The following is an 18,433-nucleotide window of genomic DNA, read 5'->3' on the forward strand; positions in this document are numbered from 1 at the left end:
ACTGCTTAAATGTAAGCAGCTCAAGCTCAGCCTGACCCCAGCTTTGCATCTTCTGGAGGCAACAGTGTGTACCGCAGGCAAAGAATCTCTCTTAATTCCATTAGGACATTTTTTGTGGAAGATAAAAGGCAAGGCTGCTTGGCTTTATTTGGAGGTGCAAGTGAAAGCTGGTATTTTGCTTCCATGGAGACCTGGAGCTGTAGTCTTACAAGACAGCAAAATGCTCCATTTCACCAGTACATTCCGAAAAAACAGGCGATGAAAAGTGGGCTGGAAGGAGGAAAAGTGGCCGATAACAGTAAACTGTGTCACATTCCTGTTAAAGGCTTAGGAATTATAGCAGCGATGCTTTAAGTGCAAGCAAAGGCCTGTGAGCTCTGGGACCGATGTGTAATTATCGTGGGTCTCTGTGTCCCAGATTTCTGCTCTATTGAAATGGGAGTTTTCCTGGGATCAGCGCAGCAGGAGATGGTTATTTTGGTTCTTGCTTTTGGAATATACATGTCCTAAATTCTTCTGCCCTCAGTAATCTCACATTTGCAAGCTTTGTGTTTGGAGTTGTTCATTCCAGCATACGGTAATATTAGAGGTATATCTGGAGCTTTCGTCTTTGGAGCAAGGTTTCTGCAAATGATTTTATACAATAATAGTGGGCATCTTAAGGAAAAGCTCATTTGTGAATGTCCTGCCAGATATTATTTTCTTATAAAGATTTTTCTCATTTTTTGGTCGAAAAAAACAGGGATTTTTCCATTTTTTCCAATTTTTCCTCATTTTTTCCTTTTCTCTGACCTTTCTTTCCTCCATGGCCCAGCTCAGTGGACACTCTGCAATATCTGGCTGCCACCTAGTGCTGAGAAACAAAACTAGCCAGAAGGCTGCTTTTCAGGAGAAAAAATGATGTTTTGAACCACATTCTTCTGAAAACAAATAGTGGAGCATGTGGCTTCCACTGGCAGTCAAATGATAAGGGTGTCAAGTGTGGAAATAGGGTATATTTGGGAAGAAGGTGGGAAGACCCAAGACCCTACATTGTAAATTTGGAGTAATTTCTTTCTGGATGTTGGAAAATTGCCTCTATATTAAATACAATAGAGGTGTCTGTCAGCTAAGGGGACGTGAAGCTGTGGGTTATTAGAATGTCTCGCCTGTTGTGATCACAGCAAATTATTACATTTCTGTCTGTTTGGCACACGTAGATGAAACCTAAAAGCACATGGGTATGTGTACATGTGCCTGAGACTCCTCATAACTATTATTACTAAATAGAGAAGCTGCTGTTGCCTCTGCTGGGATCTTTGAGCTGTTATATTCACCTCTGGTTATTTTGATTCTTGCTTTTGGAATATATATGTTGATATAAGGATGATTAAAGGAGTACAAAGATGCTGAAGGGAGTGGAGCATCTCCCGTGTGAGGAAAGGCTGAGGGAGCTGGGGCTCTGGAGCTGGAGAAGAGGAGACTGAGGGGGGACCTCATTAATGGTTACAGATATATAAAGGGTGAGTGTCAGGAGGATGGAGCCAGGCTCTTCTGGGTGACAACCAGTGACAAGGCAAGGGGTTCAAACTGGAACACGAGAGGTTCCACTTAAATATGAGAAGAAACTTCTTCATGGTGAGGGTGGCAGAGCCTGGCCCAGGCTGCCCAGGGAGGTTGTGGAGTCTCCTTCTCTGCAGACATTCAAACCCGCCTGGACACCTTCCTGTGGAACCTCAGCTGGGTGTTCCTGCTCCATGGGGGGATTGCACTGGATGAGCTTTCCAGGGCCCTTCAACCCCTGACATTCTGTGATTACAGCAGCGATGCTCGAAGTGCGACCTCCACAGGGAGGGTCAGGCCGCTCCGCTCTGGGGACCGGCCCCTCCTCAGGCCGCGGCCCGGGTGAAGAGGCCGGGGGGGCCGTGGGGTCGGGCCCTCGCTCCCCGGCCGCTCTCAGCTCCGTGTCCGCCGCCGCTCCGCCCCTGTCCCCGCGGTGGGCGGTGGCCCCCGCCCCCGAGCCCGCCCCGCGGTTGCCGCGGCCCGGCTGACACGTCCCGGCCCCGCCCGCCGCCGGGCGCCCGCCGCCATTTTGTGCGAGCCGCGGGCCGGGGCCGAGCGGGTCCGGGACCGCGGGGAGGGAGCCGGGCTGTTCCCTGCCCTGCGCCGCTATGCCGTCCTCGCCGCTCCGCGTGGCCGTGGTGTGCTCCAGCAACCAGAACCGCAGCATGGAGGCGCATAACATCCTCAGGTAACCGGGGCCTGCCCGGCCCGACCCGACCCCCGCCGGGCTCCGCCGCTGCGGCCTAGGCCTTGGGCCGCTCCTTCGGACCGCATCAGGGCCGCCCTTCCTCGGCCTGCCCGGGGGGCTGTCAGGGCAGCGGGGCCGTGCTCGGAGCGACCCCCGGCCCTGGGGGCTTCATCCTATTCCCGTCCCACCGCCTCCGGCCTCTCCACGGGCCGGGGCCGCTGGCGGGGCCTCTGGATCAAAACACGAGCTGGCGGGTTCAACAGGCACCGAACAGCCCCCGGGCCTCGGCATCTCAACACTTAAATACCTTTTAAAAATTATATATATATATATTTTTACCCTTTAATGCTTCTGAAGACTGGAGCTGCAGTGTGCACTGCAAGGGAACCTTTCCCCGTTGGGGGAAAACCGGACGGAGTGTTAACGTTAAAAATGTCGTAGGAATTTTTGAGGGTTCATCTCTTTAGCGCTGCGTTTTCAGCTGGGCTGGGTTCACAGGGAGGCCGGGATGGGCAGGAGGGACCCGATCTGCCCGAAATCGTGTTCCTGAGCCTTCCCTGTGCGCTGCGGGAACATCGTAAGGGCTCTTTGTTGTTGTTACGCGAAATAACATTCACATTGAAAGGTACACGTTGCTAACACGAGAAGCCAAACAGCCGGGTGTACATTGTGTGCCGCACTTAAATAAAAACAGCCTTGAAAGGAATAAATAACAAGCGTCTGGTCAGGCAGCCATCTTACCGTGAGCAGGATGATGCTTCAGTGCTTAAACTTGGCTTGGAATGTTACCCGGGGCAGTTCTGGGAAAACATCCTGTTACCAGTAGCTGGTTGAGGGGCAGGACCGTATTCTTCTGTTGTTTGTCTGCTAATGATACTGGGACCGAGTTTTAATGGGAACCTGAGCGCTACGGACGAGGTTAAATTCACTTCTGATGTTCAGGCGTTTGCTTCCTCTGTTTTCGCAGAAGAATTGAATCACTTCCGGTGTGACTGAGTTCTTCTGGCAGGGAGATGGTTTTTTGGAAGTCTTTTCTCCCTTAAGATTTTAATTAAAAAAATAACAAAGCATAGGTACTTGGCAAATGTTGATTTTCAGCAGCATCCTATGTAATTGTAGCAAGAATCGCAAAAATGGCCAATTCTTCAGTTTATAAAGAAAAATATCAGTCAGGCAAGCTGTGATGTTACTTTCTAAATATTAGGCCTACCTAGTGTCTACTAAAACTTGAGCTTAGTTGTATGCTGATTCCTTTTAAAGCAAAAATGATGTTGCAGACATCTGAATTTTCAGTTCTGATGCGCTTTTAAAACAGAAGATGTAGCCCTCTACGTGTAACATCGAGGTGAAAAGTTCTGTTTGCCTGGTAGGCTTTTGTTGGAAGTACTTGCAGTCCCTCGCTTCTTGCTTTCATCTTTCTTCTTAGTAGTTTATCCTTTTTAATGCACGAAATTATGAAGTGGTTTAAACAGGACTGATTTAACGTTAGTGTACTTTTCTTTTATAAAACCCTGGTGTGCTCTCTTTTTAGACTCAGAGAAGCAGAATTGTGCTACATACTTTCTTTGCACACTTGGGGGCTGGTAGTGGTGTTTGTTTGGCTTGTTTTTCTTTCTTTAAATGTAACACACCAGATAATGAGTGTGTTTTTTTGGGGAGTACTTATAAACTTCCTGTCCTTTGAAATTGCGATGGTCCATTCCAGAAGGGTTTGCAATGAGTCTCACTTGCCAGCTTGTATTTCTCATTCATCCTTTCTGTGCTTGATATCTCTGTGCTGCCACTTGTGCTTCTGCAAAAGAAATGATGCATTCGATCTTTTTCATATTTGAAGAATCGATCTACCAGTTTCTGGTGTTATCTTTGTTCTGTACAGTTTCTATTTGCTTTGTACTGTGCTTGCATGTTTTCCAGCTAACCAGGTTTTAAACATTTTGTTCTAGTCTTTCAACAGAAGTCAGACTGAAGGGCTTTTGAAGTTTGCAAATAGAATAGTTACCATCATCAGAGGGCTCTGTTAAGACATGAAAGCAAAGGGGAAGGAGGAAAAGCAATAATGGCTGTAGAGAAAGGCGTGATCCTTCCTTAGAAGCTGCCAAACTGGATGTCTGTCTGCAGCCAGTCCCTAGGTCATCATCTTACTCATCCTGCGTTTCTTCCTCTTACAAATATAATTGGCATATAGGTATTTTTTTCCCGTAGAGTATGCAGGCTTAGACCATGGTTCCCCTTCAAACATAGGAACATAGAAGAGGAAGGTGGAAGGGTAACACTTCTCTTATTACCAAACTTTATTCTACAGCAACTTTGACTTTTCCATTTGGGTATTTTTATTTGGTGTGGCCTTTAAAATGAAGTTATTGTTGCAGACTCTCCCAGTGGATAGGAGGTGCTCTGGTAACTCCATATGTTCAGGCTCTTGCAGTATAGATATCCTGTCTTGGTTTCCTGAGTTCAGGGAATCTGTTACTACTGATAATGAAAACTTGTAGGATACTGATAGGCACTTAAGCTACATAAATGTTCCTTTGGTTTAGGAAACTGTTAAGAAATTGCTGTGAATGAGATCTCTTAGTGGCAGTAAACATTTGAATATTGAAGCCCTAGTAACTGAAACTTAAATTTCACATTGATGTTATGATTTGTAGCTGCAGTGTCCAATTGCATGAATTTCTTGTGTTTACTTTAATGTTTAGTAATACTTATTGAAGAAGAGGAGCTGTACTGTTAAGGTATTTTTCACTTTACTGTAAGGTTTTAATGTAATAACCATGTGTGAGATCCCCAATAACAAAGAGGAGAAAGGTGAGGATAAGCGTTCATGTCTCAATCTGCATGGACTTACATTATTTCTCCTCCCAGTGCCCTAAAGCCAGTGGCACCAGCTCTGTGGTGTGGTAGTGCAGTCCCGTGTTTGTCTTGGCTTTCCGCAGCAGTTGTGTCCCAGATGAGAAGCAATATTTGCAGTGAGCTCTGAGATTCTTTGGAGGGAAGTACAGTGACTGTTGCCAGGTTGTTCAGTCAAAGATCTGTAAACTCATGGGCACATGATTAGTGCACATGATCTCATTATAATGAGCTTTAGACTTTACCTGAGGTGAGCATACCTGCTGAAAACGAGACCTGTGCGCTGACTTGTATTTGCACTTGGTGTATTGATAGTTTAGGTACATTGGTCTGAATAGTATTAATAGCAACAGCTTCCTCAAATTTCATAACACTTAGAGGTCTGTTAACGTTTAAGCTTCACATCTTCAGAAATCAGTGCTAGGATAGTATTTTAATATATCTTATCCTTTATGGTAAAGTTGAATCTCATTATTTTCCACCTTCTGGGTAGTTTTTCTAGGCCAAGAAAAAAAATACTAGATGTACCTAGTTTTGTAGAAAACGCTCATTGTTGAAAGGCTCTGCCACATTACAACACTTGATGACTCATTAAACTAGATCTGTCCAGCTGCTTAACAAAAGCAGGCTCTGTTCTGTAATGAGAGTGCAGGTGTTCTGCCCTCTCCCCTGCCCCAAGCATTGCAAGAAATGTGTTGAAACATTTTCAGAATATTTCATAGTCGTACACCTGATGCATAAAAACTGTACTCGGGCGACTCGGAGTGTCAGAGCATGAAATTCCTTGTGAGGCACAAATTTTTGATGTGTGGCACTTCAAATGAAGATTTCTGGTTTGCTTTGTCCGTCAGACCACCAGAGAACAATCTCTCTTCGGTCCTGTTATTCAACAAACACATTGAAATGTTTCTTCGTATTATTGAAGGATTTGTTGAGGGTCAAGTAGGTTAATCAGAAGGAACATTCTGGCATTACTCCTGAAGACAAGCAGGTTCATGCCTCTTTTTTTTTTTTTATAATTGTAATTATTAAACAAGTAGTTGTTCATGAGAATGGAATGACGCTATCCCTGGCTTACCCAAGAGTTTTAAGTCCCAACCAGCAGAATAAGTGCCCCACTTCTGTAAAGGTAATTACACAGTATGAGAAAAGTGCCAGGCCCACAAATGTTTGTACTAGGCTAATTAAATTATACTAGAGGTCGTTTTGGCAACATAGGGGAATAATGTAGTTAGTCCAACAACTTTAGCAAGAATACATAAGTGTTGATTAGTTGGTATTGTTACTTGCTTGCTTGTATCAGGACAAAATCATCTCTGCCTATACTGTATCATCCAAGAGGGAATATAGAACACATGCTTATTGCAAATCCAAGATGCCTGAAAGCACAAAAATATGCAAAATGCTATGTACCATAATTCTAAGAAAATTTCATCTAGAGTGTAGTCTCTCCTTTAGAAATGATGTGCGAGTTTTGATTGTAGCTGCGAGGAAATACGCATGTTGGGTAAGCTTGGAAATGTAGTTGATAAGAGTTGCCCAATTCTTTGGTTGTGATTTAGCTGATTGCTAAGAGGTGTTTTTAAAATTCACTGTGTATTCTTCATAATGCTGTTTAAAGTTCATCCAGTCTAATTGCCCTTTTTCCCCCTGTTCCTTCTTGTCTTTCAGCAAACGAGGATTCAGTGTCCGATCCTTTGGAACAGGGACTCATGTGAAACTGCCAGGACCAGCACCGGACAAGCCGAATGTTTATGATTTCAAAACAACATATGATCAGATGTACAATGATCTGCTTAGGAAAGACAAAGAACTGTATCCCTGTGGCATGGCCTTTTTAAAAAAATCCAATATGGTTCATCCTTGCAAGGTGTAATTCATTATTTGACATCATGCATTAGGAATATATAGTTGCTTTACTGGCGATCTTAAAATGTTTTAGGCTTATAGGAGGTTTTTTTTACAATGGGCCTCCAGTGCTCCCTTGTAAATCGCTATTGAGTTACAATGCACGCATTCAGAATGCTCTTTTGTAGTATGTGAACATGTTTTGCTCTTGAATGAAAGCACATTAATACTACCACAGATTATCACATTACCTCCACTGCACTGTGGATCATGTTTTCTCAGTGCAAAGGCAGTCCTGATCATGGATATGTGAAGAGCAACCACCTCGACATTAATGTTGTGTGTAGCTCAGACAAACGGACAGGTAAGGTTTACAGTATACTTTCTCTGGGAGAGAGGATGCCTTTCATTAAAGAGCTCACCCTTCTCACTGAGAATTTCTTGCTACCTGATTTGCTCTGTGCACCGAAAAAAAAAATCCTGTAGCATATTATAAATCACAGAATTGTAGAATCATTTAGGTTGGAAAAGACCTTTAAGATCATCGAGTCCAACTGCAAAAGAATGGACATAGGAGAGCCCAGTGACCTAGTTAATCCTGGAGAGCAGAGGTGATCAAGGTTGTGTACACTATGTAAAACCATGTCCCATGTCAAACTCTGTGATTTTAGAGCAGGTAGGTTTTGAGGGTAAAGACTTATACAGTAACCAAAACCTGCCCCACTCTTGTCAGAGCTGAAGAGTAGTTTTTTGTGAACCAGGGTCGGGGGGCTCTCGGGTTGGTTGGGTGAGCATTACTTCATAGAGGTGATGGACAATCCAGCATTACCTGCTGAAGGGTGGGAGGGCTGCTCATCTGACAGGCTTGAGCTGTAACTGGCATGGGAAAACATGAGGTGTGGTTCTTCCTCTGATTTAGCTGCTTGTTCTGTTCCCCAGCCTTGCTTTCATCTGCTAAGCAGAGGTGACTGTCATCTGTAGCCTTTCCGTGTGGTTTGAAATAGGATATCTGGGTGACAACTGTCTGCTTGTTCCCATATTCCCCTGATGGGACAGGTGAAGTTTGCTTGGCATTCAGTGCTGCTCCACCTGGGAGCGCTGTCCTTCCTCCAGCTGTGTGTGCTCAGTGAAATTGTGTCTGTAAGGGACGTGGAATGTTCTCTGGCCAGCCAAGTGAATGACCACTGCTTCAGAAAGCAGTAGCCTCAAACAGAAATGCATGTCTGCAGTGCTGGACATCAGGCAGAACAAGGTTAAAAATGTATTAGAGTGGAAAGATCCACTGAAACTCTCTCGTGGAAAGGAGGGAGAACTATCAAACCCCACTCCGCAGAGACTGAAAACACCCTCATTGTGGTTAATTAGTGAAATACAGAGCACAAACTTATGTGCCTCAAAGACATATGTTGAATTTCAGAAGCACAGGAACAGGGGATTGGTGGGGGCCAAGCATGCAGAGTCAGCTCCTGTGCCCACGAAGAGGAATAAACATAGAAGATATAACTTTTTTTATGTCCGAGACGGGTTATATGTCACCCTCTTCCATTAAGCGTTTTGAAAACTCACTGGTGTGGAGCTTGCCCTGTGTCCACACAGTCTGGCATAAACCAGCTTTCAGCTGCTTAGAGAGGAGCATTTTGAACACTTCTAGCAGGTAGAAATGAAAGGTTGTTTGGAAACTTTGGATGCATTCGGAAATGCGATCAATAACCCACATCTCGATAGAAGGAAGATCAGAAAAATGTGGAAGGTAAGAGAAATCTGAGTCAGATGGCCCTTGTTACCATTTTCCACTGGTCAAATTCCTTGTGCTCTCAGAGTACCTAAGAGGATGTGCAGGCATGTACTTCAGCATTGGTAGAATGACTTGGTTCATGGTGTTTTGTGAAGGACAGCATATATCCTGTGTATTTCAAACACAATTGTTCTGGCACTTGGGGATCCAATGGTTTCACCAATGGACCAGCGTATTAAACAGAATTTAGCAGTGCAAATGAGAAGTCAGCATGGGAATGGCAGGAGAGGTGTGTGACAGTTTCTTTCTTTCTATCTCAGTAGAAACAAGCTGGCTGACCAGCTGTATTTATAAAATCCCACTCGATAGAACAGTTGCTGGCATGGAATCCTTGGAAGGTTTTATTTGTGTGTGTGCAAGTGTCTGAAGGGCTTCGTGTGGCAGACAGGGCTCTCTCAGCCCTGAGAAATTAACGTATGTGAGAGCTCTTTTCCAAAAAATTCTATAATAAACTTCTGAAAGTCAGCAAAAGAAGGAATGTAGTATAGATACACACATTTAGATGCTTGCTTTTCCCAAGCATGATGCTGCTACTTTTTGGGATACTTCATCTTGCCTGATTTGATACAAGGTAATGAAAGTAGTGTTAAAATCTGTGGTAGTATTCGTTACTGAAGTCTCAGTTTTCAGGATGTGTGAAAGAAATTCAGACTTGTCTTTGTCCCATATACCTCTAATTGGCATAGTATTCGGGAAAATCAAACAAAGTGATTAAAGTAGTATGTTTTCAGGAGATGGTAAGTTGGGATGGGGTTGGGGCAGAGGAGATGTTTTACCTTTGGTACCCAGTGGCAGACTTGGAAATCTTCGGTATCTTTAGAATTTAGTGCAAGAATAGAGACCGAGCATGAGAAGGGCTTATTGTGAGAAGTGTTTGCCCGAGGTACGCAGGTTGTGTGTATGCAAACTTGGCAAAATTGGCTGTTAATCAGCCTGTGCGTTAACCGCGTTGCTCTGTTTCTCAATATCGTCTTCGTGGTGTTGTGCTCGGGACCGTTTGCTGCAGAGCTCACCCAGCGGGTTTCTTGCTCTGCACACCGCTGTTTCAAAGTGGTCCTGCTGGCTTGATGAATACGTTTGCAGGTTTCCCAAATGCGTTAAATTCAATGGCTTAATTGATTTAAGTTTTGTAACACTTGCATTTTGCTTTCTCTGAGTTACCCTATCCAGCCATGACTATTTAGTTGAAAATTACCTTTGCTTTCTAGAGTACAAAGCAATGACAACAACAGAAACCACTTTGAAAACAGTTGTTGCAGATGCTGTTTCTCCGATACGTTAAGTGACTAATATTGACACACACACAACATACTGGTTTTAAATACATGTATATCTTAATCAATACATTATTATGGGGTATCCTTAAGTAAGTGGAGAGAATGCAGAGTCATTAACAATAGAAACAGCTGGCTATAGGTATCTCCATAAGAGTGAGCAACAGTGCTGTGTCTATTGGAAAAACTCAACTTGTATCAGAAGATCTCCTTTTAATATTGAGTCTTCCTGAGTTGCCGTGCATAGATTTCATTATCTCATGGATCTATTTAGCATAGTTACTCCAATAAAGATGATATCTGAGTTGGACTCATGTAAAAATGTGATGGATTTACTCTACCCATAGTTTGTGGTAGGTGAAGGCCTCTTAGAAAAACATGGGTATTTAGTTGGCTTGGTAGTGGTAAGGCGGCGGCCAGAAAACAGCGCGACGTGGAAAGCCAGGTGAAAATTTGGTGAGAACCCACTGGAAAAGGCAAGCAGAGGTGCAGAGGGTAGGGAGAGTGGAGTAGAAACCTGGGGGAAGGGAAGGAGAGCGAAGTCTGACTTGAATGATTCCACATCTGGTGGTACAGTGGGAACCATTAATAAGCTGTAAGATCCTTGCATTCACCTGAGCTCATGAAGAGGAAGAAGCTGGGCTGTTGAAAACAGTCGTGCAGATCACATCCCCCTGCTTGCTGAAAGGATGGGGTGCTGTGCAGATCACATCCCCCTGCTTGCTGAAAGGATGGGGTGCTGTGCAGATCACATCCCCCTGCTTGCTCGAAGGATGGGGTGCTGTGCAGATCACATCCCCCTGCTTGCTCGAAGGATGGGGTGCTGTGCAGATCACATCCCCCTGCTTGCTCGAAGGATGGGGTGCTGTGCAGATCACATCCCCCTGCTTGCTCAAAAGATGGGGTGCTGTGCAGATCACATCCCCCTGCTTGCTCGAAGGATGGGGTGCTGTGCAGATCACATCCCTCTGCTTGCTCAAAGGTTGGGGTGCTGTGCAGATCACATCCCCCTGCTTGCCCAAAGGATGGGGTGCTGTGCAGATCACATCCCCCTGCTTGCTCGAAGGATGGGGTGCTGTGCAGATCACATCCCCCTGCTTGCTGAAAGGATGGGGTGCTGTGCAGATCACATCCCCCTGCTTGCCCAAAGGATGGGGTGCTGTGCAGATCACATCCCCCTGCTTGCTGAAAGGATGGGATGCTGTGCAGATCATGTCCCCCTGCTTGCTGAAAGGATGGGATGCTGCTTTTTTTCCCAGGTGGGAAAAAAATTCAGACAACCAAATATGAAAGTGGCGTGAATCTCAGCTGCTTATTCCAATCTCCTTTTATAGGCAGATGGACCCTTGGAAAAAAAATAGCTCTAAGTTGGCAGCAGAAGGCTCGACTGTGTGAAGCAGCAAGTTTGCCTGTGTGGGTTTGGTGAATATGCATAATTTGGGCTCCACGCTCAGTCAGGAAAACTGGGGGACAGACACCAGCAACATTTCATCCTAGAAAGGGAAAAAAGACCCCAACTTTGGGCTAGAAAGGACGATTTTTGAATTATAGAGGGAGAAATCTTTCGGGAAAGAAGAGTGGAAAAAGGCTTGGGGGTGACTTGAAGGGAAATGCAGTAGAAGTCAGTTGGCTGAGAGAGAATTGACAATATATATTTGTGATAACACCTCATTCAGTTTGCGATGCAAAATTGAAATTTTCTGTAGTCAAGTAGCTAAAGTGAGATGATGCAGACACATAAGAGAACCGAACATATTTTCTGTGTGGAGTATGTTCTTATAGGTAAAAAAATGGGTTGAATTTTTAATGTAGCTTGAACACTTGAAAGACCGCAAAGCTGTGGAGGCCGTTTGCTTGAAAACTGCTCAAGAACACTTTGAAGCTTATGGATGAGCAGGTGTGGGTCTGGCTGCGGAAAGGCAGACAAAGTTGTTGCTTTTTGGTACAAAAGATGAGGACTGTTCTCTGAAAATAATTAAGCTACCTGGTAGGTGCATATATGACCTTTTCAACAAGGAGATATGCCAAGACGACCTCTTAACGTATTTGCTGCTAATGATGGAATATTTCTTTTGTGAGAATCCTGTTATCTGGAGAAAATATAGACTGTTAAGCTTATTGCTAATTTAATTTAAAACTATATACTTGTGAGGCCCAAAGTGGTGCTGCTTCAAAGCAATGGGGAGATGCTTCAGTTTGCAGACTTTCTGAATTCAAACCTTTCCTGGTATTCTGAATTTACCCATCAAACTTTGGTTGTAGTCAAATGAGCAGATGCATGGGGTGGTCAGTCCTGTGTCCCTGCGTGTCCGTGAAGGCTGAGAAGACTGCGGGATTACTGAATCCTGTCGGAAAGGGGGGATATAGGATGTAAATTTGAGCCTCGGGGTTACTGTAGCAGCATAAATATAGCTACCAAGCTATATAGCTACTGCAGAACAGATTGACACAGCGACTGAAGTTGTCACAGGCGCACAGGCAGTGTTGTTCTTCACTCCCATCTATATACCTTGGGATATTTTTAAGGTACGATGCTTCTGTGATTTATTTAATTCTCTTTGGAATGTCGGTAACCCGAGGCCCGGGCGGGACGTGGCGCAGATGTGCGCTGGCGCTGGAAACGCCGTGTGATTGACTTTCAGGATGGAGGCCCCTGGAGCGAGGGACAGTGACTGAAGTGAATGTAGGACATCCTGCTCACGCAAACCGCCAAGTCGCTGTGTTCTAAGCATTACGAGTATAAAAATAGTTGCCCAAGAAAAGTCCTCCCGAGGAACTCGGCTCTTCTGAGGGCCTTTTGAAGCTGTCTCTGCCATTGTACTCATGAAAACCAGGAATTGCATGGATGGGGGATCATGTTTCCACCTTAGGAACCTGTTTAGCAGTCACTAATCTTTGTATTTTCAGGCGGAAATCATCTCATTTTAAAGATAGTAATAGTTTAACTTGTGCTGATCATTTGCTCAGAAACCACGACTTTTCTTAAAGTAAAGGTACTTAACTCGAGCAACTTCAGATACACACAGAATGGGATTTTACACATGTTGGACAGAAATAAGCGAATCAAGCCACGACCAGAAAGATTCCAGAACTGCAAAGATGTTTTTGATTTGATCCTAACGTGTGAAGAAAGAGTCTATGATCAAGTAGTAGAAGGTAAGAACCTTGAACTGATAAATCAAGTTAACTTTGAGTGCCTTTTTTTTTTTGCCTCCCACCTGAAGTCTCTCACAAATCCGGAAACACCTCTGTCTCCTCTGACTGTTGCTGCTGAACACCAGCAAGAACAAGCGCTCACAGCCCATTGCTGTAGACTTCATGTTCCAGAGAAGCGATGACTGAATACTTCTAAAAGATGCTGGTGTTGGTAGCTACCCAGAATGTGTGTGTATAGCAACTTTAAGAGCTGACATAGCAAGCATTCGGAGAAATTCAAATCCATGTTTGGTTTGAAAATGCTCGTGGATATAGAAAACTAGCAAGTTATATGTGATGAGCATTTTTTCACCCTGGGTTGATAGCGAAACACAGTTTAAGCTGTCTTGCTTATGAGACTACCCTTGTCTATGGAAGGCTTCTGAGTCCTATCAAGCAGTTTATCCACACTAAATACCTCCTGTACAGGTGGCAAAACTGTGCTTGAGCATGGTTAATGCTGCAGGCATGATGGCTTTGCCCATAAATGAGTCAAAGTGGGAGATGCCAGAAGAGTCTCAGTTGGGAATTGGGTTCTGCATGAACACAGTGCAACAAGCATGGTGTGAACCCCCTGAATATACCCTGAACAGAGCCCTGCTCCCCCTGGAAGTGCTGGGTACAGCTCTATGCAAGCTTTAAGGTGTTTCTTTTACATAGAAAAAGCAGCCAACAAAATTAGTATCATATGCGTGATTTAAAAGGCCGTTGCCTTGCCTTTTGAGTCCCCAATGGTCACGGCACAAGCGGCACGGAGCACGATACATTTGGGCTTCTGCAAGCTGAACGGTTTGTGTTCTGAATGTTTGAGTGGAGCGTTTGAGATGTGTCGGTGAGTTCTGAGGGCAGCTGCCCTGATGAATGGATCTGATACAAGAAAGTGGCTTTCACTGCAGTGTTCTAATTGAGTATCCTGAGGAAGGGAGGCAAAGAGCAACCACTTTCTAGTTTTCCAGCTTCGTGGTAATGCCTCTCGTAGTTGATCAGTGAAAGGACGAAGGCTTGAGATAAGCTGAAATTTTAAGATTGAGGCCTTAACAGGTTTGCCAAAATGAAGTTGCAGAATAGGGTTAGGAGAGAACAAGTTGTAGCTTAAAAACTGTACTAGGAAGATTATGTTAGAGAGGCATAACAATAATACATGGGTGGATTGGCAGGAAAAGGGTCTCTTAGTTCTCCCCTTTCACCTCTTGTTAATAAGCAGAACACATGAAAGCTGGAATTTTCTGATGTGACCACCGGTACTTGCAGGAGTTCCCTTTGCAGTTTGGTTTTCAGAGTGCTGGAGGGATGGTGCTTTTTTAAAGATGGGCGATTAAAACTCTCCAGGTGAGGAAGCCCAGATCATTCTTGACTTTTGAGAATCTCGGTGTTGTCTCTAAAGACCATCAGGGTGAGGTGAGCAGGAACTTCGCTTGACTGGGGCAAATAAACTGTCCTGACCCTTCCACAAAACTGAATTCTTTTGTTTCCAAAAATCCATCTCTCATTTTTGAAATAAGAGGGACTATGTTTGGGCCAATATTAAAGAGTTTTCTGCCTTCTCCAAACTTGCTTTCAGAAATGTAGAATGGCTGTGTATTTTTAAGAATCTTGTGAATACTCTGTATAAAATATCACACCATTCCACCCAAAGTTTTGCTGTTATGTGTGTTTTGTTTTCGACTAGATTTAAATTCCAGAGAACAGGAGACGTGTCAGCCCGTACACGTGATCAACGTGGACATCCAGGATAACCACGAGGAGGCAACGCTGGGCGCTTTCCTCATCTGCGAGCTCTGCCAGTGTGTGAGTACAGGGGCTGTTGGACCCAGCACGGGGCTTGGCCTTTGCTTAGGACTCCTTAAAAGCATTGCACAAGTTTAAAATCCACATCTAGACTTAAGTTTCTAAATTCTTGTGGTTATCTTTGGAGCTGTTGTGCAAACAGATGAATTGCGATGGAGTTCACGGTTTCCAAAGTGGACTCTGTGCATGCACTCAAAACCCAGGCGTTGGCAGCCATTGCACACACTCAAAATGCTGTTTATGGCAAAAAACACTGTTCAAAAGCTGTTGTAATATTTGGGTTTAAACATCAGATTTGTGTAATGGATCCCTATGTATTTGAAAGGCATCCAATGTAGGGCTATCTCATAGAACCATCCTGTTGTGTGGAAGAGCAAACTGGTACCTCTGTCATCCACATTCAGGGGCTCTGGAAGTAAAACTGAAATAAGCTGCACTTGAAACAGTCGACGTAACTATCAAGGGTTTGTGTCCTTTCACAAACTGAGGAGTTCACCTCTTCCAGAGCGGCAGCAGGCTTTTCTTTACCCCAGCCTCTGTGATCTGTTCTGCTCTTAAATCCTTTCCAGATGCAAAAAGCCAAAGAGGGTTCAAGGACTTAAAACTGTGCCCATCTCTTGAGTGCCTGTAGCTGTTCTGAAGCACTGATTTATTACAGTTTTCTAAGCTACATCATATCCTTGGAGTCTGGTTGCTTAGTGTTTTCTCTCTTATAGATACAGCACACGGAAGACATGGAAAATGAAATAGATGAGCTGTTACAGGAATTTGAAGAGAAAAGTGGAAGGACTTTTCTTCATACTGTCTGCTTTTATTAAAGCACATCTGTCTCTTAGGCCTTAATACAGATGAGGGAAGCATGTGTTTAAAGTTCTGATTATACTGTATTTTCCTGGAAAATGAGTATTGATTTTTTTTTTGTTTTGTTTTGTTTAAAAACTCCTTTTCAGTGTCTTTTTGTTCTGTTTCAGGTATTCTGTCACAGGTAGGCAGAGATACTGGCTGGGGTTGTACATATGAGATGATTAAAAGTATACACAAAGGCCACCTATTTAAAAATGAAAATCAAGATTTTCTTTAAATCCTACTTTAATTATTTACAAGTAGGGTTCTAATTATTAAGAGAATGTTTTTTGAATATAAGTTTATAATGTATTTTTCCAGCTTACAAATTGATTTTGTTTCAGTTGTGCTTTTTTTTATTATAATGTGACAGAATGGCTGAACTACGTGAGGATATGAATGGAACAATGAAAAACGAGTATCTGTATATTATTAGGTATAAAGTTGGAAGCATCCAATAAAAATGCAAAACCTGTAAGTTTGTCTGTTTTCCAAATAGAAGCTGAGGAAATGCAGCTGCTCCGAGAGGGTGAACACGGCGTTTGGAGTGGGACACGAACGGTTGTTCATCCAGAGGCTCTTGGAGAGGTGGGGACAGCAAGAAAGTCTTAAGAGGCACCCAAAGACCCCAAGTGCGCCCCTTGTTTGGAGAGGCTGTGGATTTGGGCAGCACGTAATGATTAAATGGCATCTGTCCCACACCTGGAAACTGCAAGTCTGTATCTGAGAATATTCCTTTGCAGTTGTAAATGTCAAAGTCTGAGTCAGGCCCCTAAAGAAGCCCTGAACCTCTGCTCCTGGGTTCTGGGCTTGGATGTGGTTTCATCCGTCTTGTGGGAAAACTTAGACCTCTGCCAGCTCAATCTGTGTCCTGGACGGTGTCCAAATGGGTCATTGCATCACACTCGGGTCCCGGGGATGTTTAATATCCCTGAATTACCTGCACTGCTTTTTCTTATCCGTTAAAAATACTTAAAGCAAAAATGTTGCGGAGAGTGAATGAATAGATCAGAACCATCAGGGGGTGGGGAGTTCAAGCAGCAGCTGTGCTAAGGTTTGCAGGTTGTTTCCTGAGGGGCTCGTCCTGTCCCGTGGAGCTTTGGAGCCTCGGTATTTGGAGGAATTCCTTCAGCCTCCTCCACTTCTGCTGTTTTCTGTCTGATCCCGGCGCTGGTTACCATGGGGATATTTACAGCCAAAGAAGAGGATGATTCTGCAAGGACTGAGCTGCTTTAGCTCATCTATTTAAAAAGACATTTCAAGCAAGCACAGGACTGAGTATTTCGAGTAGAGTTTTCCTTCCCTGTGCGGTTTCAGTACTGAAGTCTGCCCTGTGGAAAGGTGAAACCTGCAGAGTGTTTGAAAATGTTCTCTACTTTTAACTTAATTCTTCTTAAGCAGAACTCTCCCTTGGCATTTTACAGCAAGGCAGTAGAAACCCAAACAGGATGTTTTAACCCGTATTTTGTGCCTGTGTGTAGATTTACAGAAGTCTCCTTTTTACTACATAATCATACTTTTCATGTGTGCAGTTGGCAGAGAGTTCTGGTCGCTGTAGCGCTAAGTGTGGATGAATTGGTAGGACTTCAGTTCACCACATCTCTTCACCTGAAATGAGAAGCCTTGGTCTAAAATGACATAAACATAGTATGGCAGATGTTACTCAATCGTTCTTTCCATCGCAAAGATTCTATTCATAAGCAAAAGCAACAGTGGGAGCTGTCGTCTATTTACCAGTATGTGGCAGGATGTTTGATGGGGTGGATACTGACCTGGATGCACAGGCAAGTGTTTGCAATGATCTGTGGTTCATTTCAGAGTTTTCCAGGTTTCTGTGGGCAAAACTTGGTCCTCAGCTCAAGCCGTTCTTACTCTGACATGTAACCTCTCCTTTAACATACAGGTTAATGAAAAACGTATGCATTTGTTTGTCTCCGTATGCTTCATCTGCTTTGAGATCCACAGTGAAGCTAGTTTATACAGGAATTTTACGGGGTCGTAGTCTTGAGAGATACATATATTTATACACAGGCATATATATATAGATAGATATAAAATAAACTCTGACTTAACACAAGGTCAAAGTTATTTTCTATGCCAAAAAGAAATGTCGAGAGCAGTTGTGGTTTAGGGATGGGAGGTGTGTGCTCCCTTTGAGAGGAGAGCAGAGCGGGGCAGCTCCTGCAAACGGGGCTTCTCATACTATAGTATTTCTAGCAGAGGTTGCCATACAGAACTGTATGGTTCCCATACAAACTCCGTGGTCTTTTTCATCGCGTCCATTTGCAACCCTGTGAGCCGCTGGACTTAGCAAATCCTGGTCAGTGCCAACGGGTGCAGGATGGGGAAGGCGGGGGGCTCAGAAACGTGGGCTGATGGCCGAACCTCTTCAGTCTCGTCTTCAGGTTGTCTGCGGTTTTATTTGGCTGTGGCTTTAAAAATGCGTCTGTGTGTCCGACTGGCAGAGTCCCCAGCTGCGTTATCTCTGCATCACTTGTGTGTGGATGGTAGGAAATGGGCTCCGGGGTGCTGGGGAACCCCGGTGGGTTGGGCAGGATCGCGGCACAGGCGCCGGCCCAGCCTCGCTGCTCTTGGCTTAGCAAATGTTTCATG

The 18,433-nt window shown here is 44.2% G+C and overlaps 1 protein-coding gene and 1 long non-coding RNA gene across 2 annotated transcripts; one reads left to right on the forward strand and one right to left on the reverse strand.

Annotated features, from left to right (window-relative positions):
* The first annotated feature begins 2,042 nt into the window (after positions 1–2,042).
* SSU72 (SSU72 homolog, RNA polymerase II CTD phosphatase) lies at positions 2,043–16,298 on the forward strand. The gene is made up of 5 exons (XM_065855151.2): positions 2,043–2,230; positions 6,749–6,892; positions 13,011–13,150; positions 14,859–14,977; positions 15,694–16,298. Exons 1-5 carry the CDS (start codon positions 2,151–2,153, stop codon positions 15,793–15,795), a joined length of 585 nt encoding a protein of 194 aa, XP_065711223.1. The 5' UTR covers positions 2,043–2,150; the 3' UTR covers positions 15,796–16,298.
* Positions 2,070–3,180, reverse strand: LOC139825493 (uncharacterized). The gene is made up of 2 exons (XR_011735567.1): positions 2,972–3,180; positions 2,070–2,794 (listed from the first exon to the last, which is right to left on the reverse strand). It is a non-coding gene; the product is annotated as an uncharacterized lncRNA (long non-coding RNA).
* Positions 16,299–18,433: the final 2,135 nt, after the last annotated feature.

The sequence above is a fragment of the Patagioenas fasciata genome, chromosome 23, assembly GCF_037038585.1.
Source record: "Patagioenas fasciata isolate bPatFas1 chromosome 23, bPatFas1.hap1, whole genome shotgun sequence".
NCBI classification, from domain to species: Eukaryota; Metazoa; Chordata; class Aves; order Columbiformes; family Columbidae; genus Patagioenas; species Patagioenas fasciata.

Coding starts and splice junctions, on each gene's coding strand:
- SSU72 (XM_065855151.2), top strand. CDS start 2,151: ATGCCGTCCTCGCCGCTCCGCGTGGCCGTGGTGTGCTCCAGCAACCAG. Junction 2,231..6,748: donor GAGGCGCATAACATCCTCAG/GTAACCGGGGCC, acceptor CTTGTCTTTCAG/CAAACGAGGATTCAGTGTCC. Junction 6,893..13,010: donor CTTAGGAAAGACAAAGAACT/GTATCCCTGTGG, acceptor GAGCAACTTCAG/ATACACACAGAATGGGATTT.